Here is a 23,898-nt window from a genome sequence, read left to right as displayed (position 1 = left end):
AAAGAAGCTCTCATAATTATGGCTAGGGGTTTGCATACTTCCTTTGCTGCCTCCATTCCTTTGCTGCCTCCATAAGGAGGCAGCAAAGGAAGTATGCAAACCCCTAGCCATAATTATGAGAGCTTCTTTGGACTCAGGGGAGGTACCCATAGACTGGAGATGTGCAAATGTAACCCCAATTCACAAAGGAGGATCAAAGGCTGACACAAGTAATTATAGACCTGTTAGTTTAACTTCTGTTCCAGGTAAATTAATGGAGGCACTGGTTAAAGAAGCACTGCAGGATCATCTAGACAAGAATTCAGTTATAGCTCAGATGCAGCATGGTTTTGTTAAGGGCAGGTCTTGCCTGACCAATTTGATTGGATACTATGATGCAGTCACAAAAGAACTGGATGCAGGGAATAACTTTGATATTCTATATTTGGATCTTAGAAAGGCTTTTGATACTGTTGCACATGGAAGACTGCTGCACAAATTGGAGCAGTGTGGCATTGGAGGCAAATTGCTGCTATGGATAAGGGGATGGTTGAGTGGCAGAAGACAGAGAGTGGTAATCAATGGACACTGCTCAACGTGGACTAATGTTATTAGTGGAGTTCCTCAAGGTTCAGTGTTGGGTCCATTGTTGTTTTCGGTGTTTATGAATGATATTGATGATGGGATATCAAGTTTAATGTCTAAGTTTGCAGATGATACAAAGGTTGGCAGGGTCGTTAAGGACACTACTGACGCTATGCTGCTGCAACAGGATCTGGAAAGGTTGAACAGATGGGCTGAGAGGTGGCAAATGAAGTTTAACATTGACAAATGTAAAGTACTACATATGGGTAACAGTAACCCCAGAGCAATGTATCAACTCTGCGGTACTACACTGACAGTGGTGGAGAATGAAAAGGACCTGGGGGTAATTGTGCAGGCAGATATGAAGTTCTCTGAGCAGTGCAGACGAGCTGCAAGAGTAGCTCATGGTGTCTTGTCAATGATATACAGGAATTTTTCTAGCAGGGATAAGGAGGTGATTATTCCCTTGTATAAGGGAATGGTTAGGCCACATCTTGAGTACTGTATACAGGTCTGGAGGCCTCATTTCAAGAAGGATGTAGAGCTGCTGGAACGGGTACAGAGAAGGGCAACAAGATTAGTAAATGGAACAAAGGGTTGCTCTTACGAAAAAAGGCTTAAGTTTTGCAAATTACAGAGTCTGGAGACTAGGCACCGGCGAGGTGATCTGATAGAGGTGTATAAGGCTTTGAATGGTTTGAGCATGCTCAATGCCAATGGGATTCTTCATCTTTCTCAGAATAATCACCTCAGAGGGCATAAATTCAAATTGAGGAAGGACGGATGTCGGATAGATGTGCGGAAATTTGCCTTTGGCCAGCGGGTGGTTGGTTGGTGGAACCGACTTCCATCACTTGTTGTTGAAGTTGATAGCCTAAACAAATTTAAAGCTCAACTGGACAGGTATTTCGAACGAACGGAGGGGTGAAATGGGAGAGGGTTTTTTTTTTTTTTTTTTGGCTGATGCTGAATAAGCTTGCTTTCTTGCATCATATGCCTCTACTAATGCTAATAGATATTCTTCAGATTGGTGTAACATCAAGGGTGGGGTCCCTCAAGCATCAGTTCTTGGACCACTGCTGTTTCTCATTTTCATAAATGACATCGACGAAGGGATAGAAGGTGTGATGTCAAAATTTGCAGATTATGTAACGGTTGGCAGAGTTATTGATCAGTGCTCCTTCAGGATGAGTTAAACAGACTTCAAAGGTGGTCAGAGAAGTGGCAGCTATCGTTTAATGCTGCTAAATGCAAGGTCTTACACTTGGGGAATAGCAACCCACAAATAAATTATACACTTGGTGGGGTTGAAATAAAAACAGTAGAGGAGGAAAGGAATCTGGGAGTTACAATACGGGCAGATATAAAGTTTTCTAAACATTGTAAACTGGCAGCCAAGAAAGCCCAATGTATCCTACCGATTATTTATCGACCATTATCTTTTAGAGATAGAGAGGTCATAATCCCACTGTATAAAGCAATTGTAAGACCACATTTGGAAAACTGTGTTCAAGTATGGAGACCTCATCTGAAAAAAGACCCTGAGCTTGAAAGGGTTCAAAGAGGACAACTTGAATAGCGAGATCGGCAGAAGGACGACCGCATTAAGAAAGACTGATTATGTGGGGTATAGAGCTTGGCAACTAGGCATCTCAGAGGCAACCTGATTGAGGTTTATAAGACTCTGAGAGGGATTAGTAAAATGAATGAAGGTGAAATTCTCACTGTTATAAAGAATTTCAGAACTAGGGGTCGTCATAAATTCAAATTGCAGGAGTTAAGGTTTAGATTACATTGTAGGAAGTTTTCTTTTAGCCAGTGAGTCATTGATTGCTACCAAGTTGTCCTCACAGGTAGTTGAGGCTGACAGTTTTTGAATAAATTCAAAGGTCAATTGGATAGTTACCTGTGTGAGGAGGGAAGCGTATAATTTGTATTTTCTTGTCCACTTGGTTTTTTTTTTTGTTTTGTCAATGCATCAAAATCCTGTGGCTTCCTTGCACTAAATGGTAAATACTGTTATTATAATGCCTCTGCTGTGTGGGCACTTAATGGTAACAGGCTGTTGTCATCTGATTAACCCTATGCTATGCTGTCTGAAAGATGCCACTTTTAAATTTTTTTTAAAAATTTATAAATGAAATCAAATCCTCTCATTACCTTTGCACACCAATATTCTCCTAAATGATTATGCAGTCTTTTCTGTTTTAATTTCAATATGATTACAAGAAATTAATCTTTATTTGGTTTTTAACAAATTCTAGGTGAGAAAAAGTGTTTCTTTTTTGTAATTAACTTTAATTTTTGTAGCATCTCTTAGACATCAGTGAGAGCTGTCTAATCTTGTTGTAGAGCTTTGGTTTCACTGACTAAACTGAACAGCCGACAAAAACACAGCCACTCACATGGCACCTGGCAGATATCATGTGAGATATCATTCAGAGATAAGTGGCTGAAAATTCTAAGAAATAGAATAAAAAAAATTATTTATTATTGGTTTCCTCATTTATTTTTATTCAAATCTTGTAATTGAGTTTAGGAAATCGTAATTAATAGAATACCATTTTTGATTCATTACAAAAAGCGGTTGGCGCACTATGGTCATAGTTGCCGATGCGCCCAATAAATCCCGAAACAAACAAACAAACAAACAAACAAAAAGCGGTAAAAATTATTTTTTATAATTAAAACCAAGCTTTGTGTCTCGTAGATGCCATGCAACTTTATTTGTTCTGTTTTTGGCATAAGTAATTGAGAGTTGATGCCACTGAATTAAAATAACTTTGAAACATGTATTGTATACAGCAGTTTTTGGGCAAATATTTAACTAGATTGGTAGAACAGTGGGCACCTACTGACAAGTCTATTTAAAGAAGAGCACTTTTCAAAATTACCAAATTGTAGAAAACCAGAATTTTCAAATGAAACAAGTGCATTAAAAAGGATGTATGGCCACAGTAACCACCCTCAAAGACATATCAAGAAATGGCTTCTGTTAGTTTTTTATGTGAGTGGGTTCATTGATGACACACGTATACACTTCAAATGAAATTATTTCAAATTGATAAGTGCAAGTGGTCACTTAACAATAGCACTGACTCATTTCAAAGTCCTGTTCAAATCCAAAAGTTTTGAAGAAAGGAAAATTAGTGAACTCCTCAAGGAAAAGAACTTGATATTTTAATAATTCCTTATAGCAGTGCTGAGTATATGACAGGATATTCAGCCAGATGAAAAAATCAAAAACTTACTTCAGATCTCTTTCTGGTGAAACTTTGGAAATGCTCTTGACAGCCAACTATAGACCCCAGGGCCATAAAGAAATATTTTACTCAACATGTTTGAAGAGGGCAAAATCTATAAGAGTATGACTGCCTGTGACCACCAAATACGGAGAATGCAGAAAGGTCAGGGAATGACCACCACATATCTCTGGAGCATTATGGCCTTAGTTGCTAATGCTCCAAATAACAAACAGACCACAACTCACAAATATTCTTTGAAGCTGTCATAATAATTTGGCATCTAAGAGACAGTACAAACAGAAATCCACTGGCTGAAAAATCCTAGACAAGCCAATGTTTGAAAGAAATGAAAAATGTTTGGTGGTGTCTTATATAAAATTATCTAAAATATTTTTCAAAAAATTTTTTTGCCTTTATTTTTTTTCCTAAATTTAATCAAAGAAATTGACACACTTAATATTTAACTGTAAGAAACAAAACTATTTTGGATATGTAAAGTGGAATCCAGTTCTGCATGAAGATAACAATATGTGTATTGTGCAGCCGCCGCCATTCCTGGTAGACTAGAAAGTAACTGCTGGCAGGCATCACGACGCAGCACAAAATACAATGTGGTAAATAGTGTTGTTGGTGAAATTTAATTTCAGATTCATAGTCTGAAATTTTAAAAATTTTCTGCTTTCCCTTGCTTTTCAGAAAAATCTCCAACTTTCTTCCTGCTTACAATTACCAAATTTACAGCTTCTTAAAAGTCAAAATTTGATATTTATGTACCAAGTCTCTCTTGTGTGGGTCTGTAAAATTACCTAAGTTATATTTGGTAGGATTTAATTGCAACTAATTCCTTTTAGAGCTGGAAAAGGAATTAAGATATTAGAGCTGGAAAAGGAATTAGAAAATGTGAATTGGAATATCATCGGTTTGGCTGAAACAAGAAGAAGAAATGAATCACTTATAAGTTTATCAAATGGAAATCTGCTGTACACCAATAGAAACAGTGAAAGGAACGAAGGTGGAGTTGGCTTTCTGGTCCATAAAGATATAAAAAATGACATTTTGGAATTCAAAACTACATCACCAAGGGTGTCAAGACAAATACTCGGTATTTCTAAGAGGTACACGCTAAAGGTTATAATGATTATGCACCAACATCGAGCCATGATGATGAAGAGGTTGAAGAAATTGAGACATTTGGTACACCGAAATTGAGAGTCTTCTAGGTGAGCAGAAAACCCACTACACTATCATTATAGGGGACTTCAATGCTAAGGTTGGAAAAAGACGAACAGTGCAGAAAGGGGAACTATAGGAAATTTTGGAATTGGTGAAAGAAATGAAAGAGGTGAAAGACTTGTGGAATTGCAGAATCTCGAGGATTGTCAGTAATGAACACTTTTTTCAAGAAAAGGGTGAACAGGAAGTGGACATGGAAGAGTCCAAATGGATTAACAACTAATGAAATCGACTTCATCCTCACTAACAGAATACAGAATGATGAAAGACGTTACCATCCTGAACAAGGTAAATGTTGGAAGTGATCACAATGGTAAGATGCACACTTGATATAGATGTAAGAAAAGAAAGGAAAAAACTGACTCGAGTAAATAATATGAAGGTCTTTGAGATAACAGAGGAGGAGAAAAAGCAGTATGTACTGGAACTTAAGAACAAGTTTGAGCTTCTGCAGACTGCTCAGGACCAAGATATCGACGAAGAATATTACAACTTTCTGAAAGTGATAAAGCCCAAGAAACCTATAGGAAAAAAGAAATCCAAAGAGGAAAAAATCAGTCAAGAAACACTTGTCATGATGAACCGAAGAAGACAAATGAAGAGCAAGAAAAACACTGACAGGAAGAAAATTGAGTATACTGAGCTTTGCAAAGCCATTAGAAAGAGACTCAGAGAGGACATAAGAAGATTTAACATAAGAAAAGTAGAACAAGCATTAAGGGAAAATAAAGGACTTAAATAAGCAGCCATGAGCAGTAATACAGAAAGACAAATGATACTGAAATAGCAATGGTGTACTTATAAATAGCAGAGAAGGCATAATTCAAATAGCAGAAGACTACTATAGAGAAGACTACTATACTACAAGGAGTGAGGGAAAGATAGATTGCAAATTAGTAACATGTATGACATACCTGATATTCTTCCTGATGAGGTAGAACATGCATTGAAGAAAATTAAGAATCAGAATGCTCCGGGGGAAGATGAAGAAGAACTGGGAAGACTCTTCACAAAATGCATTAGAAAAGGTGTGACGTCTAAGGAGTGGAATAATGCAATCATAGTTTTGCTGCATAAGAAAGGAGATAAATTGGAAATTATAGACCAATTAGCTTGTTATTCCACATCTACAAGTTGTTCACAAGGGTCATTACTAACAGATTAGAAAGAATACTTGATGAGAATCAACCGAAAGAGCAAGCTGGCTTTAGGACAGGATTCTCAACTATGGATCACCTTCACGTAATATCACAGCTAATGGAGAAAGCAAATGAATATAAAACACCATTATGCCTGCCATTTGCGGATTATGAAAAGGCATTTGACTCCATACAGCATAAGGCAATATTTTGGGCACTGGAAAGATAAGGCATAGATGCCCCATATATTATCATTTTGAAGAAAATATATGCCTTAATTAGCATTAGCATTAGTAGAGGCATATGATGCAAGAAAGCAAGCTTATTCAGCATCAGCCAAAAAAAAAAAAAAAAAACCCACTACTCCCATTTCACCCCTCCGTTCGTTCGAAATACCTGTCCAGCTTAGCCTTAAATTTATTTAGGCTATCAACTTCGACAACAAGCGATGGGAGTCTATTCCACAAACCAACTGCCCGCTGGCTAAAGGCAAATTTCCGCACATCTATCCGACATCCGTCCTTCCTCAATTTGAATTTATGCCCTCTCAGGTGATTATTCTGAGCAAGAGGAAGAATCCCATTGGCATTGAGCATGCTCAAGCCATTCAAAGCCTTATACACCTCTATCAGATCACCTCGCCGATGCCTAGTCTCCAGCCTCTGTAATTTGCAAAACTTAAGCCTTTCTTCGTAAGAGCAACCCTTTGTTCCATTCACTAATCTTGTTGCCCTTCTCTGTACTCGTTCGAGCAGCTCTACATCCTTCTTGAAATGAGGCCTCCAGACCTGTATACAGTACTCAAGGTGTGGCCTGACCAATGCCTTATACAATGGAATAATCACCTCCTTATCCCTGCTAGAAAAATTCCTGTATATCATTGACAAGACACCATGAGCTACTCTTGCAGCTCGTCTGCACTGCTCAGAGAACTTCATATCTGCCATATATGAGAAAGCTACCTCCTTTATTAGACTAGACAAAGACAGTAGCAAATTTAAAATTGAGAAAGGAGTTCGACAAGGAGACACAATATCTCCGAAGTTGTTTACCTCTGCCCTTGAGGAAGCTTTCAGAAGATTAGACTGGTCGCAGAAAGGAGTCAATATGAATGGAGAGTACCTAAACCGTTTACGATTTGCAGATGACATTGTGGTCATAAGCCACATTCTCAAAGAATTAGAGGAAAATTGTAATCAGTTATGCACATTTAGTAAGCATTTTGGACTAAAGATGAATATGGCTAAAACAAAAGTAGTGATGAACAAGTATGCCACAGAAAGGGACATAACAATTGAAGAAGCAGTAATTGAAAAGGTGGAGTCATACTTATCTGGACAAGTTATTAGCTGTAATAATGATAAATGGCTGGAAGTCAAGGGAAGAATAAATTTCGGATGGATAGCATTCGGGAAATATAGTTACATACTGAGGAGCATTATCCCAGTTTGTCTGAAACATAAAATAATAAACTAATGTATACTCTCCACGATGACTTATGGAAAGTGAAACTTGGGTACTCACCAAAAGAATGGAAGAGAAGCTGAGAACTACACAGCAAAGAATGGAACGAATTATATTGGGAATCAGACTGTTAGATAAGAAGAGAAACATGTGTATTAGGCAGAAAACTCGAGTAAAGGACGTTCTTATCAAAACTAAAGAACTAAAATGGTCTTGGGCAGGACACATAGATCGAAGACATGATGACAGATGGACTAAGAAAATAACAGAATGGTACCCAAGAGGAGCTAGAAAAAAATCTGGAAGACAACGGCGGAGATGGATAGATGAAATTCATGAGTTTGTGGGTAGTAAATGGATGGCCATTGCAAAACAGAAGAAACTTTAAAGTTGCTGGAGAGGCCTTCATCCTGCATTGGATTGAAAATGGATGATGATGATTTGCAACACCCATTTTGATAATATCAAAAGAGATTATTAATGAAGATCTAGAGATCTTCACAGTCATTACAAGACTGGATGATAGTGGAAGGATTCAGATAGCCTGCAAAGAGCATATGCTGGTCTGAAGAGGAGGGCAAGATTGGGTATATCATTTACATATTTGCAGAACAGCAGTGCACCATGGTTTTATTCTGAATTTTAGTAAAAGGAAATCGATAAGTGCCTTTCAGAGCAACAGATTTGAGTCCATTGTATATAGGCTGTCCTGAACTAGATAAGCTATCCGGAATAGATAGGTACTAACGGAGACTCCATCCTGTGCCAAAGTTGCCCAATTTGGGGATCAGAGGCCTCGAGGAAGTTTGCATAGAAGTATCATCCTTCAGACCCTTCTAATAGGCATATATTCAGGCTGATGTCCCCCCCTCATATTAATTAAACTTTTGTGTGTGTGCGTGCGCGCACACACACACACGCACTAACTGATCATTAAATTCCTGGAATGTGCCATCCCATAACTACTCAAGTTTTGCCAAACTGCCAGATGATAGGAGAGTGTATGTCCAAGAATATGCCAACATAGTTGCAAGTTCTAACACTGTTTAGTGGGTTGCAAAGTGGCTTTAAGTTATGTATAGTAAGTGTGAGCCACACAATCGAAGATTTGAAGAATAAGCAATGTTTTGTTATTCGCTATTTTGTTTGTTGTGGTATGAGTGCTACACAGACTGGGTAAAAATTATAAGAGGTTTACAGACACTAATGTCTGGAGGAAACTGAAATTTGCATCTTTTTAATCATTTTCTTAATCCTCTAGCAAAAAAAAATTAATACCTGTCAGAGCGAAGATCATATGAATCATTTCCATGAGTGTTATGGAAATGAACTAAATAAGCAACACTAATCTACTATGTGAAATACTGAGCTGTTTTACAGAAAATATTGCAATTAAATTGAACACACCTCAATAGAAACACTTAAACAGTTTGTTGGCGTATCAAGAAGTCATTGTTTATTGTTATTAGACCTGTTGGGTGGGTTCCTGGATTGATGAGGACTGAACTATTAGAACTGCAAATATATTTTTTGATATATTTATCTCAGTGGTCCAATTTTATTAGTTTAGTTTTCGTCAATCCAACAGGCCTGATGATGAAAAACAGTGACCTTTCAAAGTATTGTTGAACTTTTTGTGTTTCTATTGAGATGTATTCACTTTAATTGCAATATTTTCAATAAAACAGCTTAATCTTTTATGTGGTAGGTTATTGTTGTTTATTTCCATAAGGTGAATAACCATGTAATGCCCCTCCTCCAACTAATTTTTGTATTCCTTTATCGTTAGATTTGACTTTCAATCCTGCATCATTAGTTGTGTAGAAATTGGAAAGTCGACATAAAAATCAGAAAATTTGCACAAGGAGACATTTGCTATATAAAATATGCCATACCTGTTCTGTGATTTTTTTCAGCATGCCTGCTTGAGTGATAGTTATCTTTTTGATTACAGATTTTGAAAGACATGCCACATCGTTCATTTAGTGAAGCTCTCTACACTAAATATGGAGAAGAAGTGAAAGAAGAAGTCAATGGAGCCCTTGAAATATTTGTAGTGGGTAGTGCCCCAGGAAGAGCAAGTCCAAGTGGTAGACTTGTTTTACCAAGAATTTTAACGCTCAATCGATGTAATATAGACAGAGCTGGTTGCCAGGAATCTATTAAAGAGCTTTGCCATAATGTTGAAGAGTTGGATCTGGCACAAAATAGTCTTAATGACCTGTCAGAAGTAAGTATATAATTTGATATAAATTTAAAATTTCCTGTAATTTTGTTCTTTATTGATCTTTTTTTTTTTTTTTTTTTTTATAGGCTTCGGAGTGAAAATAAAATGTAACTACTGATCTGACCTTTTTATCCTTTTTTTTTTTTTTAACCTTGTGGCTTAACAGAAATTGTTTTCATTGTGTTTTACCCAGTTTATTTAATGGTTGGTGCACTAGATCCACAGTTGCCAACCTTTCGGACCTCATGGACCACTAAACTCAAAATTTTGAATCCCACAGACCACTACCATGATTTTTTCCATAAAAGTAACATTCTAAATATGAAATGGTACTTACACTTGTTTTTGCACTCCAAGTTATTTGCAAAAAATTGGATATCATTAATGTTAATACAGTATAATTAATAATATAATGGCCTTATAATGATAAACAAAAAATATAATAAATAAACACAGATATATTCATTATGAAAAACGCAAAAAAACATTTTAAATTTCATTTTATTAAAAAGGAATTAACAGAAACAATTAATATTAACAATTATCAAATATTGAGTGCACCTCGACATAGAGGTGTATAAAGGATTAATTATAGCAAAATAATCAGTGTGACATTTGTTGCTGCTTGTTTGAAATAAGCTGTTGGATTCTTGGCTCCAATGACGTTACTTCAACATGGAGAGCCTTTTGTATTTCTAGCCGACAGTGGTACTTGTTTTTAATTGCCATGACTGATGAAAATGTCTTGTCACACATATATGTAGTTGCGAATGGAATTAAAATTTTGATGGCCTTTTCACTCAGCACTCGATACTCACTTTTTACGGAAAGCCAAAAATGAGATCTTCTTAGGGACTAGTAGAATTTACCTTTGAGACTGTCATCGGATGATAGATCGATTAGGCTTTCTTTTTTTTTTCTTTCATGTTCAAATTACTATCCTTGATTTTCACCAAAAATGGATCTATTATCCACCTATTTCCTTGTCTGGGGTCCTCTTCCTTTGGGTAATAACGACCAAAAGAGTCAGTGAGCGACTGTAAGTGCAATCGAACAAGAGTTATTACCTGTCGGTTGACATCCTCCTGTTTCATATAATCATCAAAATTTGGGAACATTTGCAGATCTTCTTCAGCCAATCGCGTTTGCCACAGCAATATCTTCCTTTGAAATGCATCTATTTTGCCTTGCAGTGTGAACACGTCCGTAAGCTGTCCCTACAAGGACATGTTCAGCTCGCTTAACAGAGAAAAAATATCTGCCAGGTATGCAAGCTTGGCTAGCCAATCATTGTTGGACAAGAGCTCATGGAACCTAGAATTATTTTTCTGCTGGAAGAATAACTTGACTTCTTGGCACAGGTCGAACAATCGGGTTAGTATTTTGCCCCTCGACAGCCATCTCACCTCAGCACGAAGAAGAATGTGAGTATGCTAAGAGCCCATTTCTTCACAAAGTGCCTCAAATATTCGAGAATTGAACACTTTGTGGCGAATTTCGTTTACAATTTTAATTACATCAGAGAGTACTTCGTGCAGTTCTGGAGATAATCTTTTCGCCACAAGTTGCTCACGATGTATAATACAATGAGTAAACAAGATGTATGGGTGTCCAACGTCTTTCACTATTGCAACAACTCCTGAATGATGTCCAGTCATGGCGGTACCGTCTGTGCATATCCCAACACATTTCTTCCATTCAATACTGTGTTTCAGGAAATAACCATTAAGTGCATTGAAAATTTCAGAGCCAGTTGTTCTACCCGACAAGATAAGCGAACAGAGGAGTTCTTCCTTTAATTCTCCTTGGCAATAAAACCTCACAAAACAAAGAACTGCCTTGTTAGTTATGTCTGTTGATTTGTCAAGTTGAATTGAATAAAATGTAGAATTTTTCACAAGTGCAGTCACTTGATTTTCAATATCTTCGGCCATGTCTTCAATTCTGCGCTTCACAGTGTTAGTGGACATAGGAAGTCCTTTCAGTTCCTGGACAGCCTGTTTCCCCAAAACCTCTTCACAGGCTTGTAACAAGCAAGGCTTAATTAATTCTTCTCCAATCATATATGGCTTTTTACATCTCGCGATTCCAGGTGCTATCAAATAAGAAGATTCTATTAAGGACTTATCTTCAAGAATCATTGTTACTAATGAACTTTTTTGCTTTTGCAAATTTTCACGCATCCTCTGGAAGTATTCAACTGGCTTTTTTAGCTAAATTTGGGTGTTTTGACTGCAAGTGCCTGCCGAGTTTAAAAAGTTTCATGGCATCATTGGATAAACTCTCAGAACATATAATAAAAAGTGGCTGTGGATCCAGTTCACTTCCAGGTTCTTGAATAAATCCAAACTTAGCATTAGTAGAGGCATATGAGGCAAGAAAGCAAGCTATGCAGCATCAGCCAAAAAAAAAAAAAAAAAAACACGCTCCCATTTCACCCCTCTGTTCATTCCAAGTACCTGTCCAGCTCAGCCTTAAATTTATTTAGGCTATCAACTTCCACAACAAAGGATGGAAGTCTGTTCCACCAACCAACCACCTGCTGGCTAAAGGCAAACTTCCGCACATCTATCCTGCATCTGTCTTTCCTCAATTTGAATTTATGCCCTCTCAAATAATTATTCTGAGCAAGAAAAAGAATTCCATCAGCATTGAGCATGCTTAAACCATTCAAGGCTTTATACACCACAGTCAGATCACCTCGCAAATGCCTAGTCTCCAGACACTGTAATTTTCAAAAATTTAAGCCTTTCTTCGTAAGAGCAACCCTTTGTTTCATTCACTAATCTTGTTGCTCTTCTCTGTACTCGTTCCAACAGCTCTACATCCTTCTTAAAATGAGGCCTCCAGACCTGTATACAGTACTCAAGTTGTGGCCTGACCATTGCCTTATATAAGGCGATAATCACCTCCTTATCCCTGCTAGAAAAATTCCTATGTATCATTGACAAGGCATTATGAGCTACTCTTGCAGACCGTCTGCACCGGCCAACCAGGCTAGCCGGGTGGGTAAAGTGCCTGACTGGCAACTCAAGGTCGTGGGTTCGAATCCTGCCGTGGGCTTGGATCAGAGTAGAAAATTCCAAAACCTTGGGAGGTGCAATATGGCCACAGAAGCCGATGCGCCAACAATTAACAAAAAAAAAAAAAAAAAAACCGTCTGCACTGCTCAGAAAACTTCATATCTGCCTGCACAATTACCCCAGATCCTTTTCGTTCTCTGCCACTGTCCCTTTATACATAGCAGAAATTTGCCTCCAATGCCACACTGCTCCAGTTTGTGCAGCAGTCTTCTATGTGCAACAGTATCAGAAGCCTTTCTAAGATCCAAATATATGATATCAAAGTTATTCCCTGCATCCAGTTAATTTGTGACCACATCATAGTATCCAATCAAATTGGTCAGTCAAGACTTTCCCTTAAGAAAACCATGCTCTGTCCGAGCTATAACTGAAGTCTTGTCTAGATGATCCTGCAGTACTTCTTTAACCAGTGCCTCCATTGATTTTCCTGCAAGAGAAGTTAAACTAACAGGTCTATAATTACTTGTGTTGCCCTTTGATCCTCCTTTGTGAATTAGGGGTCACATCTGCACATCTCCAGTACATGGGTACCTCCCCTGAGTCCAAAGAAGCTCTTATAATTATGGCTAAGGGTTTGCTTACTTCCTTTGCTGCCTCCTTTAATATAACTGGATAGATCCCGTCCACCCTGGGTGCCTTTTTTATGTTTATCTTCAACAATTTCTCCATAACTTTCCTCACAGTTATTACAAAATCATCCAGCTCACTGCCAGAGTTTAACTCACCTCTGGCATTCCCCTCCCTGAATAACTCCTCATGGGTGAATGCAAAATACTCATTTAGTTTGTTAGCTACCTGAGCAGGATCATCAACAGTTGAACCATCAATATCCAGTTATTTATTTTATTTGTTATTTGGCTTTTTTTTAGGAGCATTAGCAACTAAGGCTATATTGCTCCGCGGATGTGCGGTGGTCATTTGCTGACCTTTCCGCATCCTCCATACTTGGTGGTGACGGGCTCGAACCCCGGTCTAATCGAGAAGCATGTGCTACGCACTGCTGCTCCTTCCCACCTGGCTACAGAGGCACCTCAATATCCAGTGGACCAATTTGATTCATCCCTTTCCTTCTAGAGTTTACATAGGTAAAGAACTCTTTGTTGTTTTTCTTTGCATCCTTGGCCAAAAATTTCTCATAATCTGCCTTTGCCTGCCCAATCTCCTTTGTGACTTGGTTACAGGATAAGGCTCCTCAGTATGTAACTATATTTCCTGAATGCTATCCATCCGAAATTTATTCTTCCCTTGACTTCCAGCCATTTATCATTATTACAGCTAATAACTTGTCCAGATATGTATATGACTCCACCTTTTCAATTACTGCTTCTTCGATTGTTATGTCCCTTTCTGTGGCATACTTGTTCATCACTACTTTTGTTTTAGCCATATTCATCTTTAGTCCAAAATGCTTACTAACTGTGCATAACTGATTAAAATTTTTCTCTAATTCTTTGAGATTGTGGCTTATGACCACAATGTCATCTGCAAATCGTAAACGGTTTAGGTACTCTCCATTCATATTGACTCCTTTCTGCGATCAGTCTAATCTTCTGAAAGCTTCCTCAAGGGCAGAGGTAAACAACTTCAGAGATATTGTGTCTCCTTGTCGAACTCCTTTCTCAATTTTAAATTTGCTACTGTCTTTGTCTAGTCTAATACAGGAGGTAGCTTTCTCATATATATTCTTCAAAATGATAATATATGGGGTATCTATGTCTTATCTTTCCAGTGCCCAAAACATTGCCTTATGCTGTATGGAGTCAAATGCCTTTTCATAATCCACAAATGGCAGGCATAATGGTGTTTTATATTCATTTGCTTTCTCCATTAGCTGTGATATTACGTGAAGGTGATCCATAGTTGAGAATCCTGTCCTAAAGCCAGCTTGCTCTTTCAATTGATTCTCATCAAGTATTCTTTCTAATCTGTTAGTAATGACCCTTGTGAACAACTTGTAGATTTGGGATAACAAGCTAATTGGTCTATAATTTCCAATTTCTGATTTATCTCCTTTCTTATGCAGCAAAACTATGATTGCATTATTCCACTCCTTAGACGTCACACCTTTTCTAATGCATTTTGTGAAGAGTCTTCCCAGTTTTTGTGTCATGTCTCTTCCTTCCAATTTTAACCACTCTACAGTAACTTCATCTTCCCCCGGAGCATTCTGATTCTTCATTTATAAGTATCCCATGCATTTTTCTTCTCTGTTACATGTCTTATTAGTTCATCTAACATCCATTTAGGCCTAAACCTTGAACAATATTTCTTAGTTGGTATGTAAAGCCTAGTAACTTCCAAGATAAATTCTTTGAATGCTTCCCATTTTTAATTTGCTGTTGGTAACATCATCAGTTGTTCTCACCATATAGAATTTAAATACTGTCTCAGACCACCGTAGTTCCCTTTATGAAAGCAAAAACCCTTCCCTTTATCTGCATTTTCTTAATGCATGAAGAATTGAAGAATCACTACTGATAATCAGATCAAGAGTATTACTCTCTCTAGTTGCCTCCCGAACATGCTGATGTAGAAAACAATCGCCCAATAAATCCCCAAAAGCCTTGCTAGTGTGTGAGTGACCAAACCACAAATTCCAGTCAATATCGGGGAAATTAAAATCCCCCATTATAAGACTTTCTGATTTACTGGCCCACTCTATTTCCATGTACAGTTCCTTATTATACTCATCAGAGTCATTAGGCTTATAACACACTCCTACTCCCAATGCTTATGTCACACCAAACTGACTCGACACTGCACTGTGCAGCGATGTCGACTGGCTTCACTTCCTTGGATTTTATGTGTTTCTTAACAAATAGCATAACCCCTCCTCCATTCCTATCCTGTATATCCTTCCTGTACACATTGTACTTTCCAAATTCCAGTTCTGCATACCTTATATCTGTGTGACACCACGCCTCTGATATCCCAACAATATCTGCCTGTGATGTTCTGAGCAATACCTCAAATTCATCAAATTTTTTTTACCAAACTCCTAGCATTGGTGTACATGCACCTGTTCCTATTCTTAGCTACCCTAACACAACCCATGTGTTTACTTGTACCGCAATGACTCCCAGCAGTCTCTGAAATACCCTGCATCTTGTTTTCCAGGCTGCTGCTCATTCCAATAGAAGCAGTGCAAAAATCACTTTCACCTCTGCCAGTGACTACTGTTAATCTATTAATCCTTGTATCCCCCCCCCCAAGCTAGCAGTTTTCCGACCCATCTAACACTGCCTCGATAGCATCAGCAAATATTCTTGCACCCTTTCTATTTAAGTGTATCCCATCCCTGTAGAAGCAGTCTCTCCTGTTAACAAGTACAGACCAGGCTGAAAGAAATTCTATCCCTTGAGCCTTGCACAATCTTCCCAGGACTGAATTGATCGACAAGGCTCTCATCATATACTCCCTCCTATCGTGTCTGGGCAGAATTGCAGACACTTTCAAATTCAACCCTAATTCTCGGCTTTTTTTAACAGTGACCTGTACTTGTTAAGTAATTCTGCCGGTCTCCTACTCTTAATATCATTAGTGCCAACTTGTACAACAATATCACCCTTTGTGTCCTTAAAAGATGATATCTGCTCTACAACGTCATCAACCTTTGCCCCTGGCAGACATACCCTGGTCCCGTTCCACCTATCCTTTTTACATAGCATGTTCCCCATTTCCCTGACAATAGAGTCACCAACAACTACTAGTTCCTGTGGGACCAATGCATTCTGCCTTGGGGATTGCCGCTGTGTTGCCTGATGATCAAGTGCAAGCTCTGGTGTTGATGTGGGCAGCTGAGAGCTTGATGGGCCCCTCAATTTAGATCCTTCGAGGGCATCCACCCTGTCCTTGAAGCTCTCATATAGGCCCATAACAATGCTGAGTTGTTGCCTCATTTCCTCACACTCCTTACATCGCGTGCACACAAAGACATCCTCCTTGGCAATATCATTAGCATTAGCATTAGTAGAGGCATTTGATGCAAGAAAGCAAGCTCATGCAGCATCAGCCAAAAAAAAAAAAAAAAAGTAACATAAATAAATAAAAATAACCACTTCCACTTCACCCCTCCGTTCGTTCGAAACACCTGTCCAGCCGAGCCCCAAACTTATTTAGGCTATCAACTTCCACGACAAGGGATGGAAGTCTGTTCCACCCACCAACCACCCGCTGGCTAAAGGCAAATTTCCGCACATCTATCCTACATCTGTCTTTCCTCAATTTGAATTCATGCCCTCTCAGGTGATTCCTCTGAGCCAGAGGAAGAATCCCATCAGCATTGAGCATGCTCAAACCATTCAAGGCTTTGTACACCTCTATCAGATCACCCCGCCGGTGCCTAGTTTCCAGACACTGTAATTTGCAAAACCTAAGCCCCTCTTCGTAAGAGAACCCCTTTGTCCCATTCACCAATCTAGTTGCCCTTCTCTGCACTCGTTCCAGCAGCTCCACATCCTTCCTGAAATGAGGCCTCCAGGCCTGTATACAGCACTCCAGGTGTGGCCCGACCACCGCCTTATACAAGGGAACAATCACCTCCTTATCCCTGCTAGAAAAATTCCTATATATCACTGACAATACACCATGAGCTACTCCTGCAGCTCGTCTGCACTGCTCAGAGAACTTCATATCTGCCTGCACCACCACCCCCAGGTCCCTTTCATTCTCTACCACTGTCAGTGTAGTACCACAGAGTTGATACGTTGCTCTGGGGTTGCTGTTTCCCATATGTAGTACTTTACATTTGTCAATGTTAAACTTCATCCGCCACCTCGAAGCCCATCTGCTCAACCTTTCCAAATCCTGTTGCAGCAGCATAGTGTCAGTAGTGTCCTTGACAACCCTGCCAACCTTCGTATCGTCTGCAAACTTGGACATTAAGCCTGATATACCATCATCAATATCATTTATAAATACAGAAAACAATAAAGGCCCCAATACTGAACCCTGAGGGACTCCACTAATAACATTAGTCCACGATGAGCAGTGTCCATTGATTACCACTCTCTGTCTTCTCCCCCTCAACCACCCCTTTATCCATAGCAGCAACTTGCCTCCAATGCCACACTGCTCCAATTTGTGCAGCAGTCTTCCATGTGCAACAGTATCAAAAGCCTTTCTAAGATCCAAGTATATAATATCAAAGTTATTCCCTGCATCCAGTTCTTTTGTGACTGCATCATAGTATCCAATCAAATTGGTCAGGCAAGACTTCCCCTTAACAAAACCATGCTGTGTCCTAGCTATAACTGAAGTCTTGTCTAGATGATCCTGCAGTGCTTCTTTCACCAGTGCCTCCATTAATTTTCCGGGAACAGAAGTTAAACTCACAGGTCTATAATTACTTGTGTCAGCCTTTGATTCCCCCCTTTGTGAATTGGGGTCACATTTGCACATCTCCAGTCAATGGGTACCTCCCCTGAGTCCAAGGAAGCTCTCATAATTATGGCTAAGGGTTTGCTTACCTCCTTTGCTGCCTCCTTTAATATAACTGGATAGATCCCATCCACCCCAGGTGCCTTTCTTGTGTTTATCTTCAACAATTTCTCCTCCACTTTGCTCTCAGTTATTACAAGATTCTCTAGCTTACTGCTAGAGTTGAATACACCTCTGGCATTCCCCTCGCTGAATAACTCCTCATGTGTGAATGTCGATGCAAAATATTCATTTAGTTTGTTAGCTACCCGAGCAGGGTCATCAACAGTTGACCCATCGATCTCAAGTGGACCAATCTGATTCATCACCTTCCTTCTAGAGTTTACATAAGTAAAGAACTCTTTGCTGTTTTTCTTCGCATCCCTTGCCAAGGATCTCTCGTAATCTGCCTTCGCCTGCCTAACCTCCTTTGTAACTTGGTTACAGATCAACTTGTATCTATCATAGGCGTCCGTGTCACGTGTTAATTTGTATGTATCCCATGCATTTTTCTTCTCTGCCATATGCCTCATTAGTTCATCTGACAACCATTTAGGCCTAAACCTTGAACAATATTTCTTAGTTGGTATGTAAAGCCTAGTAGCTTCCACGATAAGTTCTTTGAATGCTTCCCATTTTGAATTTGCTGTTGGCAATATCATCAGTTGATCCCACTGTATAGAATTTAAATACTGTCTCAGTCCATTGTAGTCGCCTTTACGAAAGCAATACCCCTTCCCTTTACCCCTAATGGTAGTTACCTCTTTGAGTAACTCCCACTTCAGCACACTGTGATCACTGCCACCAAGTGGTTCATTTATCTGCAGATTCTTAATGCATGAAGAATCACTACTGATAATCAAATCAAGAGTATTACTCCCTCTAGTTGCCTCCCGAACATGCTGATGTAGAAAACAATCATCCAATAAATCCACAAAAGCCTTGCTACTGTGTGAGTGACCAGCCCCCAAATTCCAGTCAATATCTGGGAAATTAAAATCCCCCATTATAAGACTCTCTGATTTACTGGCCCACTCTATTTCTCCGAACAGTTTCTTATTATACTCATCAGAGTCATTAGGCCTATAGCACACTCCTACTCTCAATTTTGATCTCCCAATGCTTATGTCACACCAAACTGACTCGACACTGCACTGTCCAGCGATGTCGACTGGCTTCACTTCCTTGGATTTTATGTGTTTTTTAACTAATAGCATAACCCCTCCTCCCTTCCTATCCTGTCTATCCTTTCTGTAGACATTGTACTCCCCAAATTCCAGTTCTGCATTTCTTATATCTGTGTGACACCACGTCTCTGAAATCCCCACAATATCTGCCTTTGATGTTTTGAGCAATACCTCAAATTCATCAAATTTATTTACTAAACTCCTAGCATTGGTGTACACACAAGTATACATGCACCTGTTCTTTTTCTTAGCTACCCTAACACAACCCATGTGTTTACTTGTACCCCAATGATTCCCAGCAGTCTCTGAAATATCCTGCATCTTATTTTCCAGGCTGCGGCTCATTCCAATAGAAGCAGTGCAAGAATCACTTTCACCTCTGCCAGTGGCTACTGTTAATCTATTAGTCCTTGTATCCCCCCAATCTAGCAGTTTTCCGACCCACCTAACATTGCCTCGATAGCATCAGCAAACATTCTTGCACCCTTTCTATTTAAGTGTATCCCATCCCTGTAGAAGCAGTCTCTCCTGTTAACAAGTACAGACCAGGCTGAAAAAAATTCTACCCCTTGAGCCCTGCACAATCTTTCCAGGGCCGAATTGATTGACAGGGCTCTCATCATATACTCCCTCCTATCGTGTCTGGGCAGAATTGCAGACACTTTCAATCATGTCCCGTACCTGATTGCTCCACAAACATCAAGCAAGCAGTGCATTTTAAAAGACTGCGATTCAGAGGGAAACTGTCCTCCTCAGTTCTCGACTGAGCCACAGCACTCCATTTAGCTTGAGCCTTTTGCTTTGCTTCTCTGGTCTGAGTCATGATTCTGATTCAATTTCAATACAAAATTATAACCCTAAACTTGTATCCCAATGCAGTTGTAACACTATATATGTATATATATATTTTAAGTGTCAAGTATTATCTTAGAGTTTCTTTATATAAGTTCCATATCAAGTTATGTATTAATTATGTTACGTTTGTAAAATCTAAGTTGTTATATGTATTTAATTAAAAGTACAATTTAATTGACAATGAAGTTCAACAAGATTAATAAATTTACTGATTAATTGATAATATTATATACTATACTATACTAAGCTAACGCTATCTAGTTCGGGATATAACATTGTATTGTATAACAATGGTGGCAAGTTATGAACGGTAAATCTACGGACACTTAAATATTAATTAACTTCCAAGTAGTCCGCATCATATTTTCTTGGAACTTTGAACTTTTTCTTCTCTCCGCCTCCAGTTCTAATGTCCTTCCTGATGATGCCCTGTGATGGCCGTGGAGGCTCTGATTCATTAACCAACTCGTGACAATGCGATGTTTTACCTAAGAAGTGCAAAATGCTTACTTGCTTTATCTCACTCATGGGGGTTATTTTATTTGAATCTAAAACCAAACAAGAAATAAGATAGTTATCAAACTCAAGTTCTTTGATGCCATTAAATATTACACTGTGCACAGTTAAAATAAAAATATCACTAGTCACTTACCTAAGAACTGCAAACTGCACCGTGCCCAGGCTAGGCCATCGATAAGAAATAGAAATAGCTTTCTATATTTTTTTACAATAAAAGCATCGCTAATATCAGATATTGCACTGGACCTTTTATAAACATACAATGTAATAAGGCGAAAATTGCAAAAAAGTAGAATCAGAATATAATGAAACATTTTAATAAACACGAAAATTGCAAATATATTCAGATTACTCTGCAGACCCAAAATTCTCTCATGGACCACTGGTTGCTGACCACTGTTCTAGATCGCTCTTTCTCAATTGCCAGTGTGTGGAAAAGTTTTGACAGTCTGCAAAACTTTTATGTCCTATGTCCACCTATTGGCTTATCTAAGCATTTGATTAGTGTAGAACAGTGTTTATTCATGAATATTGCTAATGCCATCATTAGCATTAGCATTAGCATTAGTAGAGGCATTTGATGCAAGAAAGCAAGCTTATGCATCATCAGCCAAAAAAAAAAAAAAAAAAAAAAACCCACTTCCACTTCACCCCTCTGTTCGTTCATAAAAGACATATTGCTTGAAATAATAATTTAAATCTTAATAAGTTCAATGAATCAATGCATCAAAAAGAAAGAAGGAAAAAAATGAAAAGTGGCATCCTGTCTTATCTTAGGAAAGATATGGATCTATTGGAACAAGTGCAAAAAAGAGCAACAAGATTATCCAGTGGCACAAAGGGTATGTTTATCAAGAACAACCTGAATTCTGTAAAATGCAGCATGTCTGGGAAATTATGCACCTGCAAAGAGACACCTAATTGAAGTGTTTATGGCTATTGAAAAAAACTAAATGCTCATGGCATCTTTATATATATCATCCTTATATGGCACACATAAAGAGACATAAATTTAAATTGAAAAGGGGTGGTTGCAGGATAGACATGCAAAAATTTGCTTTTGGCCTAATGTGGTGGTCTGAAATTTTTTGCATTATTGCATTTGTGGAGTGATGAATAAGGTAATAATTGAATGACAGCTTTGTCCATTCACATAACATGTCACAGGGCCTGTTTGGGTGTTTCCTTCAAAAAAAATATGGACCAGTAACAAATTCAGCATTGAGCACCTTCACTATACATTCACTGTATTGGCGCTTTATTCACTGTATTGGCGCTTTATGTATTGTATGAGAATTTTCCCTTGCCCAATTCTGCAGTTGTATGTATTTAATCGCCATGCAAATGAAGATACATTTTGTCTATCCATCTGTCTATTGCATTTCACAACATTTTTCTTTCCTCATCTGTGTTGTATGGTGATGCCCAGAATCTTCAAATTATCTAATTATTTTCCTTGAACCATTAGCTGTTAGTGGCCTCTCCTCAAATCTTTTATTAGCTGAAACTCAATACTGATGGTGTGGTCTTATTGTTATGGATTGTTGTGGTCTTATTGTTATGGTCTTATAGTTTTATGAATAATGCCCAATCTTCTGTAGAAAGAGCCATTGTTTGACACTTTCCAGCATGCATTAGTAGAGGCATTTGATGTAAGAAAGCAAGCTTATGCAGCATCAGCCAAAAAAAAAAAAAAAATAAATAAATAAATAAAATAACCACTTCACCCCTCTGTTCATTCGAAATACCTGTCCAGCTGAGCCTTAAACTTATTTAGGCTATCAACTTCCATGACAAGGGATGGAAGTCTATTCTACCAACCAACCACCCGCTGGCTAAAAACAAATTTCCTCACGTCTATCCTACATCTGTCTTTCCTCAATTTGAATTTATGCCCTCTCAGGTGATTTTTCTGAGCAAGAGGAAGAATCCCATCAGCATTGAGCATGCTCAAACCATTCAAGGCTTTATACACCTCTATCAGATCACCTCGCCGGTGCCTAGTCTCCAGACACTGTAATTTGCAAAACTTAAGCCTTTCTTCGTAAGAGCACCCCTTTGTTCCATTCACTAATCTTGTTGCCCTTCTCTGTACTTGTTCCAGCATTTCTACATCCTTCTTGAAATGAGGCCTCCAGACCTGTATACAGTACTCTAGTGCGGTCTGACCATTACCTTATACAAGGGAATAATAAATAAACCTCCTTATCCCTGCTAGAAAAATTCCTATATATCATCAACAATACACCATGAGCTACTCTTGCAGCCTGTCTGCACTGCTCAGAGAACTTTATATCTGCCTGCACAACCACCCCCAGTTCCTTTTCATTCTCTACCACTGTTAGTGTAGTACTACAGAGTTGATACGTTGCTCTGGGGTTGCTGTTTCCCATATGTAGTACTTTACATTTGTCAATGTTAAACTTCATTTGCCACCCTCTCAGCCCATCTGCTCAACCTTTCCAGATCCTGTTGCAGTAGCATAGCGTCAGTAGTGTCCTTGACAACCCTGCCAACCTTCGTATCATGTGCAAACTTGGACATTAAGCTTGATATACCATCATCAATATCATTTATAAATACAGAAAAAAATAATGGACCCAATACTGAACCCTGAGGGACTCCACTAATAACATTAGTCCACGGTGAGCAGTGTCCATTGATTACCACTTTCTGTCTTCTCCCCCTCAACCACCCCTTTATCCATAGCAGCAATTTGCCTCCAATGCCACACTGCTCCAATTTGTGCAGCAGTCTTCCATGTGCAACAGTATCAAAAGCCTTTCTAAGATCCAAGTATATAATATCAAAGTTATTCCCTACATCCAGTTCTTTTGTGACTGCATCATAGTATCCAATCAAATTGGTCAGGCAAGACTTCCCCTTAACAAAACCATGCTGTGTCTGAGCTATAACTGAAGTCTTGTCTAGATGAGCCTGCAGTGCTTCTTTAACCAGTGCCTC

General features: G+C 38.7%; 1 protein-coding gene across 5 annotated transcripts in view; it reads left to right on the top strand.

The window, feature by feature from the left end:
- Positions 1 to 23,898, top strand: part of mlt (tubulin folding cofactor E like protein mlt) — a 100,632-nt gene that overhangs the window by 33,486 nt on the left and 43,248 nt on the right. For 4 of the 5 annotated variants that reach the window (XM_090372680.1, XM_090372678.1, XM_090372679.1 and 1 more), the window contains exon 2: positions 9,600 to 9,875. In XM_090372680.1, the coding sequence (XP_090228806.1) occupies positions 9,612 to 9,875 (264 nt within the window). In that variant the 5' untranslated portion in view covers positions 9,600 to 9,611. Of the gene's footprint in view, positions 1 to 2,885; positions 2,991 to 9,599; positions 9,876 to 23,898 lie in introns of those variants that run through there. The other variant, XM_090372677.1, reaches the window with a different exon arrangement.

This window comes from Mastigoproctus giganteus, chromosome 4 (genome assembly GCF_048544385.1).
Source record: "Mastigoproctus giganteus isolate SK-2022 chromosome 4, ASM4854438v1, whole genome shotgun sequence".
In the NCBI taxonomy this organism is placed as follows: domain Eukaryota; kingdom Metazoa; phylum Arthropoda; class Arachnida; order Uropygi; family Thelyphonidae; genus Mastigoproctus; species Mastigoproctus giganteus.
This window is presented reverse-complemented; position numbering and strand designations above follow the sequence as displayed.